This window comes from Oryx dammah, unplaced genomic scaffold (assembly GCF_014754425.2).
Source record: "Oryx dammah isolate SB20612 unplaced genomic scaffold, SCBI_Odam_1.1 HiC_scaffold_17, whole genome shotgun sequence".
In the NCBI taxonomy this organism is placed as follows: domain Eukaryota; kingdom Metazoa; phylum Chordata; class Mammalia; order Artiodactyla; family Bovidae; genus Oryx; species Oryx dammah.
Genome location: NW_024070201.1, coordinates 17,245,686 through 17,270,135, shown reverse-complemented (window position 1 = coordinate 17,270,135; position 24,450 = coordinate 17,245,686). Strand labels below are relative to the sequence as shown.

At 35.9% G+C, this 24,450-nt stretch overlaps 1 protein-coding gene across 1 annotated transcript in view; it reads right to left on the bottom strand.

The window, feature by feature from the left end:
• The window catches only part of ATM (ATM serine/threonine kinase), a 156,326-nt gene that overhangs the window by 14,319 nt on the left and 117,557 nt on the right, over nt 1-24,450 (bottom strand). The window contains exons 50-60 of the mRNA XM_040257918.1: nt 23,663-23,880; nt 22,965-23,172; nt 21,932-22,045; nt 21,407-21,565; nt 20,813-20,951; nt 19,683-19,765; nt 18,343-18,483; nt 17,403-17,519; nt 9,102-9,251; nt 6,188-6,353; nt 4,780-4,866 (exon numbers count right to left, since the gene is read on the bottom strand). Of these exons, the coding sequence (XP_040113852.1) occupies nt 4,780-4,866; nt 6,188-6,353; nt 9,102-9,251; nt 17,403-17,519; nt 18,343-18,483; nt 19,683-19,765; nt 20,813-20,951; nt 21,407-21,565; nt 21,932-22,045; nt 22,965-23,172; nt 23,663-23,880 (1,582 nt within the window). The remainder of the gene's footprint in view (nt 1-4,779; nt 4,867-6,187; nt 6,354-9,101; nt 9,252-17,402; nt 17,520-18,342; nt 18,484-19,682; nt 19,766-20,812; nt 20,952-21,406; nt 21,566-21,931; nt 22,046-22,964; nt 23,173-23,662; nt 23,881-24,450) is intronic.

Genomic DNA, 24,450 nt, shown 5'->3' with positions numbered 1-24,450 from the left:
TCTTAGGGAGAACTACTTTAAAAAAAAATAAACTAATATACTTTTAATCACACACACACAAAAAGTTCAGGTTACTTTGCTATACAGAGAGGTCACATGGAGGAGCAATGAAGCATCAAATGTGTAAGAAGCCATCCTAGAAACTGGCCCAGTTTAACCCTAAGGCAAATTCAGCCCCAGGTTCTGATACAATAGTATGAAAGATCCTAAGTGAGAAACTGTCCAACTGAGTCCAGTCAACCCATAGACTATGAGAGATAATAATAGTAGTTTTAAGCTACTAAGTATAGGGTGGTTTCTTATGCAGCAATGGATAGTCAAAGAGATACACAAGAAAAATGAATCAATTAACAAAGTCATTCAAGTGTATGGATATTGAGATTTTACAAAACCTATGTAGCCAGCATTCCAGAAGCCCCACCCCATCTCCCTAACAATCATGAACTACCTCTTCAAAGGGTTACCACTATCCTGACTTCTAACACTGTAGATTAATTTTATCAGTATTATACAGTATATATTCTTTCGTATCTAGATTCACTTAATTTGTATTTGTTTTTCATGTTGTGTGTGGCTATAGTTCATTCAATCTCACTGTTATACAGTATTTCATTTTATGAATACAATACAATTCATTCATCCATTTTCCTTTCCAAGTACTAACCAGGCCCAATCCTGCTTAGCTTCCAAGATCAGACAAGACTGGACGCATTCAGGGTGGTATGGTTATAAACTATTCATTCATTCTATTTGTGATGGGGGTTGGGGCTATTTCCAGTTTGGAGTATTATGAATAGTACTACTATGAACATTCTTATACACATGGTGTGTATTTCTACTACAGTGGAATTGCTGGGTCACAACTACCAGCTCTAGCAGATAATGCCGAACAGTATCACAAAGTAGCTATACCAATTTACCTTTCTCATTTATAGATGCATTTAGCATGGCCTGAACATAGGTTGGCATACTACTGTCTCTACTTTGTCCCTTCTAGACCACTGTCCTTTCATTCTCATGTAAAATTTCACTCCTCTACTGAGTTCCCACATTCAGGCTCTAATAACTCCACTCATTCTCATATTTACTATAACCCAGCTTCTAAGAATTACTCTCAAATTCACTGAATGTTGACCTGGATCTAGCTCACGATCTTCCTCTCTGTCCTAACTCTGGAATTCGTTCTGGGGAAAATCATTTAATATCCATGATCTTATCTGTTCTAATGAAATTCAGTTTTACTCGCTCTTAGCAAATTGCTAAGTGAAAACTTACACTATAAAACTTCAGTTCAGTTCAGTTGTGTCCAACTCTCTGTGATGCCATGGATCTGCAGCATGCCAGGCTTCCCTGTACATCACCAACTCCTGGAGCTTGCTCAGACTCATGTCCATCAAGTCGGTGATGCCATCCAACCATCTATTCCTCTGTTGTCCCCTTCTCCTGCCCTCAATCTTTCCCAGCATCAGGGTCTTTTCCAATGAGTCAGCTCTTCGCATCAGGTGGCCAAAGTATTGGAGCTTCAGCATCAGTCCTTCCAATGAATATTCAGAGTTGATTTCCTTTAGGATTGACTGGTTTGATCTCCTTGCACTCTAAAGGAATTTCAAGAGTCTTCTCCAACACAACAGTTCAAAAACATCAATTCTTGAGCACTCAGCTTTCTTTATGGGACAATTCTCACATCCCGGAGATGTGAGAACTCCTGGAAAAACCATAGCTTTGACTAGATGAATCTCTGCTGGCAAAGAAATGTCTCTGTTTTTTAATATGCTGTTGCTAGGTTGGTCATAGCTTTTCTTCCAAGGGGCAAGCATCTTTTAATTTCATGGTTGCAGTCACCATCTGCAGTGATTTTGGAGCCCAAGAAAATACTGTCACTTTTTCCATTGTTTCCTCATCTATTTACTATGAAGTGATGGGACCGGATGCCATGATCTTCATTTTTTGAATGCTGAGTATTAAGCCAGTTTTTTCACTCTTCTCTTTCACTTTCAAGAGGCTCTTTAGTTCCTCTTCACTTTCTGCCTTAAGGGTGGTGTCATCTGGATATCTGAGGTTATTGATATTTCTCCTGCAATCTGGATTCCAGCTTGTGCTTCATCCAACCTGGCATTTTGCATGATGTACTCGGTATATAAGTTAAATAAGCAGGGTGACAATATACAGTCTTGACATATTCCTTTCCCAATTTGGAACCAGTCCATTGTCCCATTTCTGGTTCTAAGTGTTGCTTTTTGACCTGCATACAGATTTCTCAGGAGGCAGGTAAGGTGGTCTGGTATTCCCATCTCTTTAAAAATTTTCCAGTTTGTTGTGATCCACACAGTAAAAGGTTTTATCATAGTCAATGAAGCAGAAGTAGATGTTTTTATGGAATTATCTTGCTTTTTCTACGATCCAATGGATGCTGGCAATTTGATCTCTTGTTCCTCCGCCTTTTCTAAATCCAGCTGGAACATCTAGACTATAAAACTTATCATCTCCTAAAACAGTACTTTCTAAGTAATCTTAAATTCTACATTCTAATCAAAACCTCTTCTCCTTCTACCCCTTTATTCTTATTAAATACTCTTCAAACTCATCGAGATTTCCAGTCTGTTAGTCTCTCTTCTTTCCCTACTCTGCTCAGGGTATAGCCTGCAAAATTGATTACTCTTGCTAGTACTTTAAATCTTCCTGGCCCCTTGTTCCTCTATGCTTACCATTTCAAAGTAGAACTTAACTCTAAGGATATTGAGGACTGCTGGAAGAAATCATATGATGACACTACAAATTTAGGATTATTATCCTAGGAAAGCATCCCTTAAAATACTTGGCCAGTCTTATATATCCCTTTCTAGTCAACTTGTGGTATCATTTCCATGGTACCCATTTTAAAATTTTTATTGTTCTTTTAGGGTCCGTTACCATCCCTCCAATTCTTAGCAAATAAACATGTTTTTCAGTTCTCAGAGAAGATGGAATAGCAAATATAATTTCTCAAATTACCCTCTGGTCAAAGACTTTCCTAATGATAATGTGTTCATCCTTTCCTCTACATGCTTCCAGTATAAAGCCAACTCTATACACACATACTTTATGATTTCCCTTGCTATTTTAATTATCTTTTTGTCTCTCCTATAAGTACCTCCCATCTTAAGAAAGCGAATGAGCAAGTTCTCTGGCAGTCCAGTGGTTAGGACTCCACACACTCACTGCCAAGGGCCCAGGTTTGGTCTCTGGTCAGAGAATTAAGGTCCTACAAGCCATGCAGTGCGGCCAAAAAAAGAAAGAGAGCAAATGAATAAGAATAAAAACAGCTCAAAATTCCAAAAATGGGTGGGGGAGGGGACCAAATATTTACCTCCCATCTCTGTAACAAATTTCTCTTTATTCTTCTCTTACTTCTAAACTTCTTGCAGAACAGTTCCACATTATTAGCCTACATGTCCTTAACTTCCAAACCTCCATTCAATCCTTGCCTTTTCACAATCTCACTTCCTCCATTCTATCCCAAATTTAGTACTAAGATTGATTAATTAAGTTCAAAGGCCTATTTTCAGCATTCATCTTATTTGACCTTTCTGCATCAGATACTACTGAGCACAGCGCTTCTTTGTCCATGAAAATTTATTCTCTCTTGGCTTCCAAGATAGCCCTACTTTAGTTGCTATGATTCTATTACTTGGTGGTTATTCCTCATTTTTTTTCTGACTCACCTTTTTCTTCCCCTTCTTTCTTTTGGGCCCTGCTGTGCAGCTTGTGGGATCTTTGCTCCCCAACCAGGAAATGAACCTGGGCCCTGGGCAGTGAGAGCACTGAGTCCTAACCACTGGACCTCTGGGGAATATTCAAGACTCAGACTTTTGAATGTTGGTATTCCTTACAATTCTACCGTTAGTCCTCTTCATCAAGAATGATGTATAAGATTAGAACCTCCCCTAGTCCAGTGACTAACTGTACTCTATTTGCTTAAAGTTCTACATCTCTTACTATTTTCAACATCTTTACTTTCCTATATATTAAACTGCCTACTTCCCCTGGAAATGCCATTAATACCTTAAAACTACACACAAAACTAAGCTCACCAGTTTCTTATTTTCCATGAAACCTGCTGTTTTCCCTAGTTAGAAGCTTCAATTTTCTTGGAGTACCCTCTGCCTTTGTTTCCACATCTTATATCACTGGTGCAAAATTACTACAAAAATGTCCCTAAATCCAATCTCATGGTCCATACAACTTTAGTCCAAATCATCTCTTGTTTAAACTATTATAATCTCCCCTAACTTGTATTCCTACTGCTAATACTGTTCTCCAAATTATCTTTCCAGTAAACAGGATTATGTTCTGATCAAATATATCTTCATTCACTTTCCATTGTTTAAAAGATTAAAGTTGAAACTTCTTGGCCTGGCTTTTTATAATCTCATACCAGTCTATATCTCAAGCTACTCAACTACATACAAACTTCACTCCAGCCACACTTAATTTCTCGCCATTCCTACAACATGTTATATCTTCAGTATCCTTCCCTTCATTATCTGCTCTATCTTCTCTCTAGATTATCCTTTCTTTCTCTTTGACCTGGCTTAAATGTCACTCCTTATCTGAGGCAGAATTAGCTACTCCCTCCAGTATCACTGTGTTTAAGCTTTTTTTTTTTTAAATAAACAATATTTATTGTTTTGATATATCTGTCTCTCTTTCATACTTGCAATCCTGGTAGGCAAACAACAACACAAATTTCTTGATGACCAAGTATTTACTGAACAAAGAAATATATCTTTGGTTACTTACCTAAATCTATATGTACAAGTTCTGCTGACTGCTCATTTATCAAGATATTCTGTACATGTCTATCACCAAGTCCAAGTATGTAACCAACTAGGAAAAAAAAAACACTTGAAATCACTGATATCATCTATTTCTATAACACAATTAGCCATAATTTGAACTAATACTATTGACTATTAGGCTTTTTTGCCTACTAAAAGAAATTTTGTATATTTTGTACATTTCCTTTTGGCCACATTCAGTTTAAGTCAAATCTTGCCAGCTATTTTAATTTATACTGCATTTTACAAATCCTAGATGATTTGTTTAAAAAAAATTTTTCCCTTTACTAATACATACATATATTCAAAAATTTGTACTTCAAAATAAGTGTGGTTAAGATTGAGACCCATTATTTACCAAAGCAGCACATTATATATACTCAGATATTTATTAAGTATACTTTTAAATTGAGATGCCTATGGATAAGTTCTTCATTCTTCAGTGAAACTTTCTTCTGCTTGATGAATTATATTTAACACAAATTAATCATTAATTCATTTAATCAGGTATATATCCAGGAAAAACTACATTTCTATTTTTAAGACAGATGATAGCATGCTTTGAAATGTTTTTAACCTAATGAAAAATACCATGAGATGTTACAGAAAAAATAGTGAACAGAATGTCAGGATGCCTGGGATGCATGGCTAGCTCTGTCATTAACTGGGCCTACTTTCCTGTTCATAACATTAGTTGAACTCAATGTAGAAAAAAAGAGGGTTTCCTTATTACCCAGAAACTTTTCAAAACATACATGCCCTGCCTTCCTGGTATACTGTACCTAAGTGATGAAAAGAGTGTTCTTTCATTAAAAACAATAGATCACTGATATTCCTGTTAGTTTCCACACTCTAAGATATTGTTAACTGCTAATTACTGTTAATTCCAAACTCTTAGAAATTAGAAACTCAAAATATATATTGTACACAGAATATTTAAATATATATCATTATTCCTATTACTATTAAACAGAATCAATCATTGGGTGTTAATATCATAGTGTTATAAAGGTTGTATGCAAAAGACCAGTAACAATTAAAGGAAATAACTTAAATGGAATTATCATGAGTTATATTATTTTCCAAAGAAAATCCCAGAAAATAATACATTGACAGAAGAGAAAATAAGACATATTCATTATTAAGTAAAGAAGAAAAATAATCAGTCTTATTTCTCTTCCTGGAAAAAAACAGAAATTCTTTCCTGCCAAAATAAGAAGAGCTATATTTAGAAGCTAAGAATCAGGATCAACAAGAAACACAGTGATCTAATGATGGTGGCTTGGTAAAAACCACGATCACCATCATCATCTCTCTGTAACACAGAATGTAGGAAGTGCTGAATCTACTAAAATGTAGAAGACGATTACCAATAGAAGAAGTAGCCACACTCCGAGTATAAGCCAATCGTTTCTCAAACCACACTGCTGGATCCAAGAATTTTTCCATGCAGAAGTAACGGAAAACTGGTTGAAAATTTTGGCAAATCTCCATGAAAGTTTCATATTTCTCTTCAAAAGACTTTTTCTGCACATCCTTTAATAGATAAAATATAAAATTATTTTCTCAGTATTGTGTTCAACTAATATGTACTAGTAGTTTCAATAAGAAAATGGTACAGTAGGTATAAAGGCAATAAAAAGAAGAACTAGACATTATCTTTGCCTACAAGAAACTTGTCTGTCTGGAAAATTCCATAGACAGAGAAGTCTGGCAGACTACAGTCCACAGGAGTCACAGAGTCGGACATTACTGAGTGACTAAGCACACACACACACGAAGCTACAAGTCTGGTCAGGGAAGCAATTAATAACAAAATATAATCCCTTTAGGGTTTTCATGTTAATTTTAGGGGAAAGAGGCACACCAACAGTGACTGTTATTTGTTTTAATTCAATTGTAATTTGAATGATTCTGTAACCTATGTGGAAGTAAACACAAAAATGCCAAAGATAGCTCCATATATTATTAGGTATATCACAGATCTAGGGGTATGATAAGAAAAAGGAAAATTCAATCACGGGTTGATTGAATCTTGACTGTGGCAGCAAGGCAGCCGAACATCTCAGATCTGTCCTTCAACACTTCCTTCCTATATAATAACTTCCTGAAGCAAAGCTTATCTACATCAAAGGGCTCAATTCTCATCTATGGACTGATGACTTTCAAATCTGTATCTTTTTAAAAAAATTTATTTTTAATTTGAGGATAATTACTTAATATTGTGATGATTTCTGCCATACATCAACACAAATCAACCATAGATATATACATATGTCCCCTCCTTTTAAAAAGTTTTTTATTGGCAGATAATTGCTTTACAATATTGTGCTGGTTTCTGCCATACATCAACATGAATTGGTCACAGGTACACATACGTCCCCTCCCTCCTGAACTTCCTTCTGTCTCACCCCATCCCATCGCTCTAAGTTGGCAGGGAGCACTGGATTGAGCTCCCTGTGTTGCACAGCAAATCCCCACTGGCTATCTATTTTTCTTGCTATTCTCTCAGTTCATCCTACCCTCTCCTTCCCCTACTGTGTCCACAAGTCTTCTCTGAGCCTGTGACACCACTGTTGCCCTGCAATAATACCTACACAGACATTTCTGTGTAGAAGACATACAGATGGCCAACAAACACTTGAAAAGATGCCTAACATTCCTCATCATTAGAAAAATGCAAATCACATCTGTGTCTTTGGCTCAGGTATTTTTATTAAGTTCCAGCTTGATGTGCCTCTCCAACTTTCACTCAATATCTTCACTTGGATCACTTCCAAATCCAAACTAATTCACCCTCTCAGATCTGGCAAACCCCAGCCACTTCCTTTATTCATCAACATGGTAATAATAATTAGCCTCTCCATCTAGTCCATTATCCCAATCAGGAAACTGGGCACCACTGATACTCTTTTGCACCAACCCCACTTATAAACAGCAACCAAATAATATCAGTTTTGCCTCTTTAATTTTTCTTACGTGAACTGCCTGTTCTCCATTCCTACTGTTATTACTCTTAGACTTAATCTCATGCTTCTAGTCAGTTTTCTCAAAATATAAGTGTTGTCAGAGTTAGTTTTCTAAAATGCCAATCTGATATTACTATACTTCTCAAGGGTCCTCTATTGCTTACAGGATAGAGCGCAAATTTCTTAACATTTCCTGAGGCAGCCCTCCACTTTTTGACTAATGACTACTGCTTCAGTCTCATCTATTCCTCCTCAAAAACTAAGCCTATGCCATCTTTACCTGCCTGTTTGTGCCTCCTTCCCTTTTGCTTCTATGTTCCTTCTTCCTGGAAAACCAATTCATTTATAAAACTCACCTCAAACACCATCTCCTCTGTGAAGTCTTTTTTTTAAATAAATAAATATTTGTCTATTATTATTTGGTGGGTTAGCTCTTAGTTGCAGTAAGTGGGATCTTTCATTGTAGCAAGAGGGCTTCTCTCTAGCTGCAGCACACGGGCTTAGTTGCACGTGGGATTTAAGATCCCAGACCGGGGATAAAATCCACGTCCCCTGCTTTGGAAGACGGGTTCTTAACCACTGGACCACCAAGTCTTGAATCTGATTCTCTCCATTCTTTCCTGTCCCAGGTAGAACTGATCACTTCCTCCTCTGTCCCTACACAAACCCTTCCCTCACAACCCCTATAGTGCTTTACCATACATTTTAAAAAATATATAACAGAAAGCACAACAGAAGAAGAAGTAAATAGATTTTAGAGTTGGACAAAGTTTAAATCCTTGTTCCATTATTTATTAGTTCACTGACCTGGGGGAAGCTAAATTCTCAGAACTTCTTTTCATCTTAAAATGGGATAAGTATGATAGTGATTACTCATATTTGTGAAGTCCTACCATAGAACCCGATAAAGAGGAGACATTCAATAAATGTCACTGATTGAGTCAACGAATGTCAGACCAGATGGCCAGTGTGATGTGATGTGGCAAAAGTCTTAGAAGGTCTTTCTCTCTTTCATAACTTTTTCTTTTTTGGTTTTAGTTAGTATTTGTTTGTTAAGAATTACCTTACCCCAAATTGGAAGCAAATTAGCAAACATTGAATAATGTTACGTTTCTCATCCAACAAGGGTTGACACAATATAGTTTAAAAACTTTCCTTTTTCATTCTCACAAACTTTCATTCTAGTGAGCATACTGTCTTATACAATTACCTGATGAAATTAAAACTTTTTATATTCCCAAATATTTGATAACTGTCAGTTTTAATAAGCTACCAGATAATCTTGTAATAGCATATATATTTGAATGTTACTCACCATCATTTTCTTTTGGCAGTGAGTGGCACTGAAATCCTTTGGCCTGTATCTTCTATGAGCACCATTCTCATTGTTAACAAGAAATTCACCAATAGGGACAGTTCCTGTGCACCATTCAAGAACACCACTTCGCTGAGAAAGGGGAACCACCTGAAGTTACAGATTAAATACCTTTTGATTATGGATAGGTGTTAAAGAGCATGTGAAGATTATTTAATTATCAGAATTGGTGTGAAGCATTTTTTCAAGTTGCATTGCTGCAAGTTGCATTACACAATGTCCATAGGAAGAAAGCAAATAAATAAATGAAATAAATAAATGAAAATAAATGAGCTCAAACAGTAAGATTTTCTATCCTGATGCTTAGACTTCTAAGAATGTGCTTCTTCTCTCAATCTTCATGATTGTCTGAGGGGTCAATTCTGTTAATTGTACTCATCATTTGTGACTGACCAAGACATACTTAGGTTATTCCATCTAGCAGAGGAATTAACTTTGCTTTTCTTATGCCTTTAATATCAAATTCAAAGAATTTCACTTTGGAAGACATCAAATGTAGTCTTAATTTGGGTATACTTTAATAATTGAAAGTGTATGTATTCTTTCTTTGTAGTCTTGTTAGCTACACCAAAAGGAAATGTATTCCTAAACATACTGTAAAATGAGCACTTTTACTAGAAAGATTAAAATGATTAAAAATTATGACATTATAAATATACATGAAAGTAGAAAATAATATAAACACCCTTTTACCTACTAATCAGCTTTATGAAATCTAAGATTTTTCATATTTGCTGGGAAAGAGATAAAACTCTCTTTGTACTCCTCACTGACACTGTGCCCCTCCATACCAACCAGATGACTGCTACCTTACTGCTACCTTGCTTATCATGCTCACATATTTGGGGGTATACAGTACTTTTATTTCAAAGCTTTATATATATATGGCTTCCCTGGTGGCTTAGCAGTAAAGAATCTGCCTGCAATGCAGAAGGCACAGGAGCTGTGGGTTCAATCCCTGGCTAGGGAAGATCCCCCTGGAGGAGGGCATGGCAACCCATTCCAGTATTCTTGCCTGGAGAATTCCATGGACAGAGGAGCCTGGAAGGTTGCAGTCTACAAGGCTGCACAGAGCCTGAAACGACTTAAGCAACTTAGCACAGCACAGCACGTATATATATGTAACTGTAAGCTTTAAATAAAGATATTTATACTATATGTATGTTTTGCAATGTCTTTTTTCTCAATCAACATTATTTTATTAATACCTTTAACTATGTTAGTACATTTAACAACTCTGAGTTAAAGAGTTATTCATTTTATTCATTTTAACAACTAAGTTATTCATTTTAACAACTCTGCATTATATAAATATACCATAATAATCCAATTTATACAACTGGAATACTGATTAACATTTACATTGTTTCCAGATTTCCCCAATGCTGCTATCCCCAATGCTATTATTTAATAATGAATATATTTCAGTTTTTCTAGGGTTACATGTAGCTGGAAATTGAAGAGCTGGGTCATTCAGGATATGCATCTTCAACTTAGTTAACATATATTGGCAAATAACTATCCAAAGTAGTTGTACCAATTTATTTTAGCAGAGTCTATTCTATAACCTCCCAACATGTAGTATTTATAAGTAGTTGTACCAATTTATTTTAGCAGAGTCTATTCTATAACCTCCCAACATGTAGTATTTATCAAGACTTCCACATTTTGTCAATCCAAGAGATATGTAACAGTATCTTATTGTGGTTTTCATTTGTATTTTCCAGATTCCCAGGAAAGCTGAGTACAACCTGATAGGCTCATTGGCTATTCAAATGTTTTCTTCTTGTGAACTGCCTGTTTGTATTCTTCACCTTTTTTTCTCACTGGCTGTCTTTTTATTACTGGTCTGTAATAGCTATATCCATATTCTGTACATAAATCCATTGTTGTTATTAATAATAATCCTTTTTGTTATCAACATTTTAAAATTTGTTTTCTCAGCCACCTGTCTTTATAGTATCTTTAATTCTATACATTTTTAATTTTAATATACTCAAATGTTTTATTATTTTATGTTCTATGTCTTAACATGGAGGAGATTTCATTAATTTATTAACTATGTTTTTTGAGAGTCTATTATGCCTTACACATGATGCTATGGCACTGAGAACAGAGCGGCAATGAGGCAGATGAAGAACATGTCCTTATAAAACTTCATTCTGGTGTGGGAACACATACACTAATAGACATTTAATGATGCCAGATAACAAGTATAATAGAACAAAACAGACATTTAAAAAAGTAACAGATACTTTTTTATATGGTCAGAGAAGGCATCTCCGAAGAGGTGACACTGGAGAAAAGCCTGCAAGAATAATAACCTAAGGGAAAAGGTTCATGCAGAGATCTGAAGAAAAGAGTATTAGAAGCAGAGGGAAGTGAAAAGCCCTGCAGTGAGACAAAATCGGCATATAAGGTGCTTCAGTCCTAAGCCACCACTCCCCGACCCCCTTGCCTGCGCATACCCCTACTGTCTTCTGCCCCCTGCCCTTCCCCTGAAGTGGTCCCCAGCAGCAGTGATCCCACAGCAGGGTGCATGCCCCTCCCGGGTCGGCTCCCCCTCAGTTTTTACAGTGTCTGGGCCTTGAACCCTTTCTGATTGTCCTCTCTGGATGAGTAGGCTCAGGGCCAGCACCCTTTCTCAAAGATACCAAAATGAGGCTAGTTCTGGATGAGCTAGTTGGTGGAGGAAAACACTGTTGCTCAGATCCTAAGACCCTAAGCCTCCAGATGTTCACAGGCCTAAGCGCTGGAGTCTGGCAGAACAGGAGCTATGCCCTGAAGTTCCTAAGAGGAGCCTCTGCAAAAGATTTGTGTTTTAAAGCCTTTTTTAGGGCTTCAGGCTTCCTTTTGCCCTGTGCCCACCCGCCCTGGTTAAAGGGATGAGGGGAAGGGTTTGCCGAGGGGAAGGGTTTGCCAAGGATCATGGACACAGAGTTACCCTGGGTCTCAGGCTACTCATCACTTTTCTTGTAGGAGCATAACCAGGAGTAAATGAGGCAGGGTAGAGAGAGCTGACCCCTCCTTTCTTCCCATCCTCCCTCAGACGTTAAACTGTCTCCAGCAGTAGAAGGAGGCCAGTGATTGTGAGTCTCATGCTGTGTATCCTTCCTGAGCCTGTGCTCATTCTCAGGGCCAAGAAGCTCCCAAAACAAGGCCCTCTCTTTAGGGGCAGGGCCATAATCTCAGGAGCAGTGCTAGATCACAGGCATTTTGGTAGGCAACAATTAAACAGGTTCTGGCTGCCTGTTAATGTGGGAAGGTCTCCTAATTGGGTACAAGAAAAAAGAGCTAGAAGAACCCTGACTCAGAAGATTCCACTTGCTCCAGTAAGTCACAGTGACCCTGGGGGTGATGGCCTTGTATTGAGGGTCCACCGGGAGTTGGTGGCCAAGCCTCTCTCTTTTCTCTCCCCAGGGAGCATTGGAGCCTGTTCCTGCCCTCAGCCTGGGTCTTCCCCAGTGATGTTAAAGATAAATATGATTTCTCCATCTTCAGCTCTTTTCATTCTCCAAAAATGCACTTAACACTCTGCATTGTAATTGTCTGTTTGTTTCCCCTGGTAGACTATGAGCTTCTTAAGAACTAAGACTATGTTTTATTACTTCTATATCCCCAACACCTGGTAGAGTATCTAATACACCACTAGGCATGTAAACAAACAATTACTGAACAAATGAATGAACAGATCTCATAGTCTTTCCAACTTATTTTCCTTCCTGCTTAAGTACCTCTAAATACCTTCCTCCCAGAAAATCCAGCTTTATCTTTGACTTTGAGCTAGCTGTGACCCTAATGCTTGATCACATTAACATCCTTACCTCCTAATATATTCCATCAAAGATCTCTTTTCTAAAATTACTCTCTATTACTATCTAGTTATGGAGGGTGGAAATCAAACCCTTCTTTTGTTAAGAGACTGATGGAGAAAGGAGTAGGTTGGCTTCTTTCTATCTCAATTCAGAGATGTTGGTTGATGTAAAAACATTGAACTCAAGTTTCAAAAGGCAAATGGCAATGTTTTTCATAAGGCATAATGAAGAATTAAGTACAAAGCTTCTTTCAGCATTTAAATATTATTTATAAGACACTGATTTTAAAAAATGAATCCTCTCATATCTAAGATTTTAGGCTAGTTGTTCAACATACTTTCTAAAAATGTAGTTTTGGTAGAGATAAATTAGGCCAGCCATAGGAATTCTGGTTATCAGAGGGCTGTGTCTCAGTGCCAGCAAAAACAATACTCTGTCTTCCTCCATCTCCATGTGATTCTCTTTGATATCTTATGTTCCTCAATGTACAAGTCTCTCCTTTGAGGCTGCATTTTGACATCTGGGTTGTTGTCTTTGTTGTTGTTGTTCGGTCACTAAGTCGTGTCTGACTTTTTTGCCATCCCTTGGACTAGTGCCTGCCAGGCTCCTCTGTCCATGGGATCTCCCAGGCAAGAATACTGGAGTGGGTTGCCGTTTCTTTCTCTAGCGGATCTTCCTGACTCAAGAATCGAAACCACATCTGCACTGGCAGGCAGATTCTTTACCACTGAGCAACATTTGCACACCAAGAGTTAATTCCAGGCAGTCAATGACCCGGCTTGTTGTTACAATGGTCACAAGAAGCCTGAATGACAGATTGGGAATGACTCCACAGAAGACTAGGCAGACTGCTTCATTACATACAAGATAGTAATTTCAGGAACCTTTAACTGAAATCAAGAACAACTAGCAACAAAGCTACAACACAGCTTTCACATTTTTGGAGTAATCTCAAAATAATATAGATCTACTGGCCCAATAATACAATTCTAAACAATAAAGTCAAACCCAAACTCTCGTATTTAGGAGTCATTTAAAATTTTTATTATTATTATTTTTTAGTTTACTTAGCTGTGCCAGGTCTTAGTTGCAGCACATGGGATCTTTGATCTTCATTATGGCAGGTAGGATCTTTAGTTGCAACGTGTTAAAACTCTTAGCTGTGACATGTGGACACTTTCTTAGTTGTGGTTTGTGGCATCCAGTTCCCTGAGAGAGCTTAAACCAATGCCCCCTGCCTTGGGAGCACACAGTCTTCCAAAAGGACATTTTTTAATATTCAAACGTATAACATTAAATAATTCCACTATTTAACTGGTAAAATAGTTCTCTGTGAAAATCAGATATTTTAAAAGTTACCAGGTAGAGATGGAGTTTAGTTATTTTTGCCTTCAAAATATTTTAGGTCAAGGTCTTCTCTCATGCTTTATAGCAATGAACTCTGGAAGCCAAATTGTGTTATTTGCTTGGAAGCCTGAGCTGCTTTCTGAGAAAACCAGGTGATGCTATAGCCCAAGGGCTTCCCCGGTGGCTCAGTGGTAAAGAATCCACCTGCAATGCAGGAGATGTAGGTTCGATCTCTGGGTCAGGAAGATCCTCTGGAGGACGCATGACACCCCACTTCAGTATTCTTGCCAGGAAAACCCCATGGACAGAGGAGCCTGGCGGCTACGGTCCACGGGATTGCAAAGAGTCAGACACGACTGAAGTGACTGAGCACTTATAGCCCAAATCTGCTGCAATCGGATCCCAGCTCTCTAGTCATTACTTTTGCCATCTAAAAGTCTAGCACTTAGAGCACAAAACTTCCCTTTCACTCATGTTACTGAATATCTGCCCTCTAAAAAATTCTGAGCAATCAGAGGAAAAAGTTAACAGCGCATCAACTTTGTCCTACAATGACACTAAATCAATAGATAGCAAATTAACTAGACTGTTGGGGCTCAAAGTGTGGTTCCTAAACTGCAGATGCATCAGCATCACTTGGTATCTGGTAGAAATGCATATTCTCAGGCTCTATCCTAGAATCAGAAATTTTAGGGGCTCAGCAATCTGTGTTTTAACAGACCCTTCCAGGGACTAGAATGCCTGTTAAATTTGAGTAGCACTGATCTAAACCACATCAAAGATCAGATTTCACAGATCTTTAATTTTAACTTTTGCTCTTAGCATTCCATGAGAACTTGCTTTTTGTTAACTGGTACTAGAAAATATCAAGTTAACAATAAATTTCTCACAACTTTGAAAGTAAGAAAAAAGTGTGCTTTTTTAAAATGCTTTCCCACTCTTCAACTTTATCCAGCTAATAAGTGAGTTTTATATTTCTATTTCTGTAGGCAGTTAAAAAGCTCTAAAAAAAATCTCAGTTTTCAGTTACAGTAGCCTGACTCAATCAGAATTTTGGTGGGTAGATTTAATTTCTTCCCTGCTCCCCTATTTGGTGTTTTTAATTTAACAATTATTTTTATAATTAAAAAAATGTTCACTGAGGGCAATTCAAAATATATTTAAAAAACAGGTACTACCCATAATCCCATCATACCCAGAGTTAATAGCATTTAAGGAACTTTATGTCAAAACTATATACTGATTTCTTACACATGTATATATAAACATCTGTCAAGGCTACTTTGGTTTCATATGACTGGACAGAGTCCACTTTCATGTATTGCTTTTATCAAAGACATTTTAGTCATTCTCACCAATATATTTTTCAAGATAAACTTTTATATCATGTTTCCACATTACAAAATTTTTACTGGAATTTCATTGTCTATGCTAATTTGAAATCAGCTGACATTTTTCAGTCTCTTCCCATTTACGATGTGGTACTTTTACCTTGTGCTAATTTTCCTTTTTTCTTTCTTGTTACATTTGTATAATTTTTTTTTTTGTACAGTCTTGCATCTTTCTTATTATCATTAATCCTAAACAGCTTATTCACATTATAAACATTATTGTATTTTTAATTATATTTTTAAACTAATTTTAGTTGATGGTTGGGATACCTTGAGTTTAAGTAGGGTTAACTTGCTGGAGAAAATAAACACTTGTTGTTTATATACCATTTTGCAGGTTTAAGAAACAGATATGGGGCTATTCTAAGTGTCTCTGAAAGACTGCTTCTCTAGTAATACACAGTAATTATCTTAATTTGTTTATATCTTCACAGAAATAGAAACAACGAATAAACAAATAAGCCTTGTTACAGCAGTGACAGAAGAATAAAAGGCAAATAGGACATATAGGAATGAAACCAGCAAGGAACACCTATAGAAAACACGTCCTTCAAAATGAAGGTTTATTGCAATTTTTAAAAATGCAAATGTGCTAGATGAGCATTCATGTAAGGGTCAAAGATGATTAATAGAATAATGCGACTTAAGAAATATCTTCTCAAGCAAAATGATGGAGGAAATGCAATTGGGACATCCCTCTATTAAAGGTAATCTGACAATATCTACCAAATTATAGGTGCATTTACTGTTACCCATCAACTTTAGGAAATCTATCCCACAGATTCACCAGTGCATATATGAAATATGTTCAATGTTATTTATTGCAGCACAGCACTGCTTGCTACAGTAAAGGACTATAAATGACCCAATGCCTATTTTATATGATAAGGACTTGTATGATAATTATGTACTAATACACAAAGCAGTTGTTAAAAAAGCAAAAAATTTCTATAATATATTGCTGAGTTAAAAAAAATATTGTTGTCTGTACTCTAGGAAAGGGGGGAAAATAAGGAATTATATTCATATATTCTATTTGTATAATACTGGAAACAAATGAAAATGGTACTTATATGAACGAATAAGAGATGGTGGGGCGTGAGGTTTACAGGGAAAGGGAAAGAGAGAAGGCTTCCCTTTTTATACCTTTTGCTACTATTGGATTTTTGAACCATGCAAATGTATTACCTAGTCAAAAACTAGCATATTTAAAAATTTAAAACTCTACATTATATGATGTATTCTTCACTGAATCAGTAGTTTCTTTTTAACATCATTTCTCTTCTAAAGAGCACTTTTATACCAGAAATAGGCCAAATGGTCAAACATAAAGGGAAAATACTTTAGCTGATTATAAGAACAAGATTTCTTGAAACAAAATAATTGTTGCAATTAACATTAATGTATACTTTTACAAAAGAAAAATACTGTTCAAATCAGAGCTTAGCAATATATGGCCTTTGGACCAAACCCAGTCCCAAACTATTTTTGTATAGCCTGTGAGCTAAGAATGGTCTTTCAGGTTTAAAGGGCTATCAAGGAAAAAAATAAAGAATATGCAACAGAGACCTATGTATGTGGCCCACAAAGTCTAAAATGTTATCCTTCAGGAAAGTATTTGCTGACCCCCTACCTCAATAATGGCATCTTTTATATGTCCTTTATGAAGCAGCAGAAATAAAAGTTACCTTATAAGTGCAAATAGTCAATTTCCTCTTCCTGGTTTCAGTATTTCTCTGCAGTAATGTATTACACATCTGGAAAACCTGCTGCATGACGGCATCTTGTCTCAGGTCATCACGGCCCTTCAGAAAAATCAAAACACAAATAACTAAGCACAGTTCATTTTCCTTACTAAAAAATCACGCAAAATCATCTGAGGACAGCCAAAGGGCACTTGGAAATCAATCTGAGGATCTGTGTGCTCCCCTTAATAGTCTCTTAAGTAATTAAGACCTAATACTACCCTTTCGTTTGTGTGTGTAACATACAGACACAAACACACGAACAAAAGAATAATATTAGAATAAACTACATCACTGTAGACCAATTTAGAAAAAAGAAGTACCGTTCCCCACTCCCCATCATAGCTGCTTTTGTAATTAAAATAATTGGAATGCCTACACTTAAGGGCACACTGCAAAACACCAAGGTGGAGGAGCACTGTTGTCTCTCTGCTACTTCCCAGCAAGGCCCAAAGCGTAAAAGCAGGGTAAGGGAGGTGTGCTATCCCTTTCGGATACGTTTAAAATAGCACTTAGCACAATGTCAGACCCAGGACATTGAAGCAAGGGCCTTCAACTTGAACTCTTCAAGAAAATAAGCAACACTCAAAAATTTTTTTTCATAACAAGTAGGCTGACAGTTAAACCTAACCATGTCTATACATGTAAAAAGTATTCTTTCATTTCAACCAACTGTTAAAATTAGGCTGGTCTTAAAGACACACAAACAAAACCATGAGGAAAAGCATTCTGCTTCTAGAAAACAATTTATTTCTACTTTGTTTTCCTCACCTGTAATTATTGAGAAAAAACCAAAGAGCCAAAATAAGAAGAAAATATGTTAGTTTTTCTTTAATGTTTTCATTAATCTACTAGGAACCACACCACAAAAGCAAAGTCTCACCTTGACAAGCTGTCTCCTTTCCTTTCCATCAGAGCCCACACAATCTATTATTTTTGGTAAATTTAAACCTCCTGCTAAACGAAATTGTTCTTTAAATGACTTTATAGTCACCAGATTTCCATATTCTCCTGTGGGGTCCACCTAATAAAGTATATGACAATACCTTAGTATTCAATTTGCTTTTAAAGAAAAATGAATTTTAAATGACAATTTTAATACTAAGCAAAGGAATGAATGACAATGTGCTGTTGGTTAAGAACAGAAGTGGTAACTTTATAAATGAAAGAAAGGAGATTTGACATTGGAAATGCTTCAAAAAGCAATATAGATAACACAATCTACCTCCTTAAATATCTCCTAATAAAAGAAGTTAGATGAGTGTTGCTGAAAAAACTATTCAATAACCCTGGTTCAGGTGTTACCATTGATCTGTGTATGTTAAGTCATCAGTATAAATTAAGTCATCTCCTCACAAAAACAATAAGAGAAATTTTAGAAAAGTATGGAGAGGAGTTTTCTAGGTTTTAATTGCTAAATCTGGCAGTTTCACAAGATATTTTTTTTTTTCACAAGATATTTAAATAAGTAACTTTGCTGATATCACACGATGAAGCTACATTTCAAATCAAATAACCATACATATTAAACACTAAACTGCAAACTCAAAGGAGAGATTTTACAATGTAGTTAAAATGATCATTTTCTAAACTGTAATCTTTATTTATTATGGGCTTCCCTGGTGGCTTGGTGGTAAAGAATCCACCTGCCAATGCAGGAGATGTGGGTTAGATCCTAGGTTGGGAAGATCCCCTAGAGAAGGAAATGGCAACCCACTTCAATATTCTTGCCTGGAAAATTTCAAGGACAGAGAGGCCTGGAGCGCTGCAGTCCTTGGGGTCACAAAAGAGATGGACATGACTTAGTGACCAAACAACCTTTATTATTATATTTATCCCTGCCCACATCGTACTTCCAGCAATCAAAAACCATTAGGACATAGCCGAAAGTGTCACGTATATTACAGTCAATACTGTAATACATATTGTATTAAATACTGTAACACATCACAGTCAATACATTCTAACATGTACAGAATTTTAAAACTCAAAGATGACAACTGTAAAAACTGAAGGCAATAGAAAAGAAAGCAGGAGAGATCTTTAAGTATTTTAAGTCTTGGGTAAAGGGAATCCAATAAAGAAAAAACTACTGGTTGAAACAAATGAAATTGCCAATAATTAACCAATTTTGACCTACAATAAAAGGCTATTTCAAATGGTTTAACTTGCTAAAAAGTAATTTAGTTTAATTAAAAATCAAAACAGTTAATAGTAAATTACCTTAATTTCCATAGTGGGGACAACAACATCTTCTAAATTTTTAAGTTTGATAATGGGCTGGTCTGCTGGAATATTTATGCCTTCTGTATTTAAAATAAAGAAGTTTCAGTGACAACCGCAAATTGAGCAACAGTACTGAAGGTAAAGCAGGAGAATTCAGTAGATACCATAAACCCAAACTATGGCTAATCTGTGGTTCTGATTTAGAAATGAAGACCAAAGACTTGGGACACAATACCGCTCAGGGTCAGGGCAAAGCAATGAGTAATGTGGCTTAGAGATGAATTTGCAGGTTACCTGGCACTGGTAATTAGACCAGACTCCACCTGAGGTGCCAAGTTGGACAACTTAAGATAATTATATAATAGTATGAATAGCACATAGATAATGCTATACACATTATTGTTAAATGTGACTAAACAACATGACAGTATTCTTTGTTTGCTTAGAGGAACACTATGAGAAGCCTCATTTTTATTTTAAAATAGTAAGAATTTAAATATGAAGACATGATTCTGAACAGAAAAAAAGAACATAATTATTAAAGTTTGGGGAGACAGATACACACAACCAAATATTATAGCAGCTTATAATTATTTAAAGAGACACAGCAAGAAAAGCGACAGAGAAAATGGTAAGTCTTTTCATTTTTAAGTCCTAGAATGCAGTTATCTATTATCAGTTCCACAACAAGATATTAAGTGAAAAAGTAACTGGAGGGGTATTGAAGGCTTTTAGATAAAAATTAAATTTTGAATTACGTGTGAGTTATAATATCAAAACTTTCATATCTGTAATTAATGTGAGTTAAGCAGATTTACATTCTGTTCTGTAATTAAAATATCCCTACAGAGAATAAGTGGGCTTCCCTGGTGGCTCAGTAGTAAAGAATCCGCCTGCAATGCAGGAGACACAGATTCAGTCCCTGGGTTGCGAAGATCTCCTGGAGAAAGAAATAGCAACCCACTCCAGTATTCTTGCCTGGGAAAATGGGAAATCTTATGGACAGAAGAGCCTGGCAGACTATAGGCCATAGGGTCACAAAACAGTCAGATATGACTTAGCACCTAAAAACAACAACAGAGATTAACATAGCAAGAATGCAACATTCATTCTTTCAAATTGCATACTTCTCTGAGTCCTCCACTGAGTGGCATCTAAATTTGCTAGTATAATATAAGCATCACAAAGTGCCTCAACACTTCTGACCATCTGAGGTCTCCTACTTCGGATAGTACGTATTATTTTGTTAGCAGCCTCGGTTCGATCCTATTAATAAAATACAAACAAAAAATATTACAAAAGCAAATATGCAACATTAAAACTTTTAGAGTTATAAAAACAAAAAAATGGAATTTATGTACATATCTAGACAATGGAAGGACTATAATTCCTCAGAGACAAAGCAGTCACTATATTATGAATGAAACATATCAAAGGTATATAATCTCAAGAGTAAAATGACTTGGGTGCCTTGTAAAATCTATTTTTTCTTTCCTCATTATGCTGAGGAAAAACAGTAAAATACCTTTGGTATCTCTTATGCTTTGAGAAATATTCAGGAATTTTGAACCAATTTTAGATAGCATCATAATAACAAAGGATTTACAAATTGAATATTGTAACAATACATACTCTTTGAATTCCTGAGACTTAAGAAAGGAATATTTTGGGAAAAAATGAATATGGCAATTAAAAAAGGTATGCATATTCAATCCAAATACCTCATCAAGCTGAGAGCTTTGTTTAGGTGCATTTTTAGTAATTCTACTCCTTCTGGCTGCCTCTGGTTTGGTCAAAAATTCATCTTTGTTTGCATTTGCTAAGGCCAATATGATAAACAAAGTGTGATGAGGATGATCCATTGAAATTCTAGAGATGAGCTGTCAGAAAATTAAGAACTGTTAATTTTATGGAAAGAAAAAAATTAAAAATCCATAACCTTTTAAATTTTGCTTAACATTAAGATATGTTTTACTGTGCTAGATGCTGCAGTGGGTGGACTGTGTGTGGGGGGTGGGAGTGGTGATGTGGTATGTATGGGTGAGAGAAGTATATGAGGAAAAAAAAAGAGAAAGTGAGTAACATGTGGCGTATGAAAGGAGACAAAAGAGAATATTCTTGCCCTTATATAACATAATAAATATGACCGACGATACTTTTTTGTGTAGCCACTTTCTAGAGTGGAACAGTAATATACAATAATATAAAAGAAAAGCAATTGTGGTTTGATTTTCACGTTTACTTACATTATTGAGGACTTCATGAAATCCTAGGCCTCCCATCATCTTGGTCCCCATTCTAGCAGCCAATTGGTACATAAGAGGCAAAAATTTGTATGATGGAATCTTCATTCCATCACTCTGCCATTAAAAAAATACAAAATTAAAAAGCAATCATTTTAACTAGACCTCACATCTAAACAAATACAAAATGCTCCTCTATTAGTGCAATCATCAAGCAGACATATTTTTTCCTTATCATTTATCTTAAAGTCTAGATTGACTCCCTGGTAAATCATGTTTGAACCTGTATCAGATTGCATTCAGAAGTGGAATACTTGGTACTGCTTATATTCCAGTGAATCCAAGGAGGACAAACATTGATCTAAGGACTATTGTAATCTTGACTCCTGAGAAGTCAGTATGAATAAAATAGAATAACTATTTTCCCCTACATTCTAAAAGTAACAGGATTTAATGTACACTAGTAGCAGAAATTTGTTGTATCACTTATGAGTATTAATATTCTCTTCAGCCAGAAGAACTATTTTAAGCTTCAAACTGATTGAAACATAACTTTAGGTGTCATTTAAATATCATTAATAAATGACAGGGATGACAGGGCATAATATTTAGGTGTCATTAATAAAACCCAAGATTTTTAAATAAAAATTTATAAAATTCTACTGCCTTAATGTTTTCTCAAAATGTTTTTTTTCCATTAAAAAAAAATTTATTGTAAAAAAAAAAACAAAATAATAAAGCAGGGGTTAAAAAAACACCACCTGTGATCACATCATCTTTTAATTGCTTTCCAAATTTCCCAGTCTAGCATTCTGGGTACTTTCCCATGGTAATTAAAATGCTACAGGAAAAGACTGACCTAAATTCTCTCATATCCACATAAACCTATATCATTAGAGTTAGTTAAGTACCTATGTGTAGTGCCCTAAACCAACTGCCAAGGATACAAAGTATACAAAATGCATGACATCTGAGGGGCTAATGGCTTAACTTTTAAAGCACAGGCTAGAATACTGGGGTGAAAAAGAAAACTTGCCTTCATCATGCCATTGACTTCAGAAACTCCAGAATTTTCAAGCCAGAGAGAACAAAGACGAAATATCCACATATCATGCCCTTCACCACTTAATAAGCAATTGATGTAATTTTCAACTGCTTTACATAAGAAACGTTTACGATCCTCTTTCAATGCACGGAGTGCACATTCATCCAACTCCAGCTCTCGCTGAACCTTTACTGTGTATCTTACATTGGATAATTAAAATAAAACACAAAAGCCATTAAATTTTATAGAACTACAAAATCAAATAAGACATACAATATAAATGAAAAATCAGGTGTCCATCTTAGGAGAAAAAGCAACATTCTAAGAATTATAAAGAGAATAAACTTACTTTTGTCTTTAAGTTTCTGCAATTCAAAAGCTATTTTAGGCAACCAAAGTAGACTCTATCCAAGGTATTTCATTAACTTTATTTTCTACTTACACTAAAATATATATACCAAAAGCAGGTTTGAAAAAAGTATTTAATTACATCAAACTAAGTAACTCCTCTCTAATTTCAACACATTTCTTTTTCAACTATGATACCAACAAACAAACTAAAAAAGCAAAACAAAAAGTTAACACCAGTATATTTCACAATTAGTATAGAGCGACAGCATGAACTCCTATCTGGTTCTGTATACCTGTATAAATACTGTATATCTTGTTACTTGTAGACCCTCAGTTACCTGTTGGTCTGGATTTTATGTTCCCTAAGTAGGCCAACTTCCTCTTTGGCTCTTTTCAGAAGAGCTTGCTTGTTTTCAAATTCTGAGGATTTCATGTAGTTTTCAATTCTTTGGTACTGAGTATCTGAGAACCGTGCTAATGAGAGAAATGCCTTCATTTTTCCATTTCTCAGCCCATCATTGCTTTCTCCATCATAATTTTCAGCAACTTCCACAGCCTTCAAGAAAAAAAACAATCCATTTATATTTACAGATACTAAATGCATCTAAAGAATTACTCAGATCAAAGAAATATCCATGGTAAAGTTTAACATATATATATGTATATAAGCTAAATTATACAAAATACAGTACTTCTTTGAGTTTTCAAAACAATTTTGACAGAGCAGAAACAACTGAAATAGCTAATATGTGTAAAGAATGGTACAAAAACATAAAGCTCTATAAAACTAAAAAAACATATTAGGCTTTTCATGTTCATTTATTAGTGAAGTAGCTATTTTAAAAATTAAACTATATGAATAAGAGGGAGAAACAGGAAACTCAAAGGTGGTAGAAGCACTGGGTTGAGAAGATCCCGTGGAGGAGGGCATGGCAACCCACTCCAGTATTCTTGCCTGGAGAATCCCATGGACAGAGGAGCCTGGCGGGCTACAATCCATGGAGTTGTTAAGACTTGGACACCACTGAGCAACTTTCACTTCGGGCTACAATCCATGGAGTTGTTAAGATTTGGACACCACTGAGCAACTTTCACTTCACTTCACTTCAATGAAAAGATCAAATGT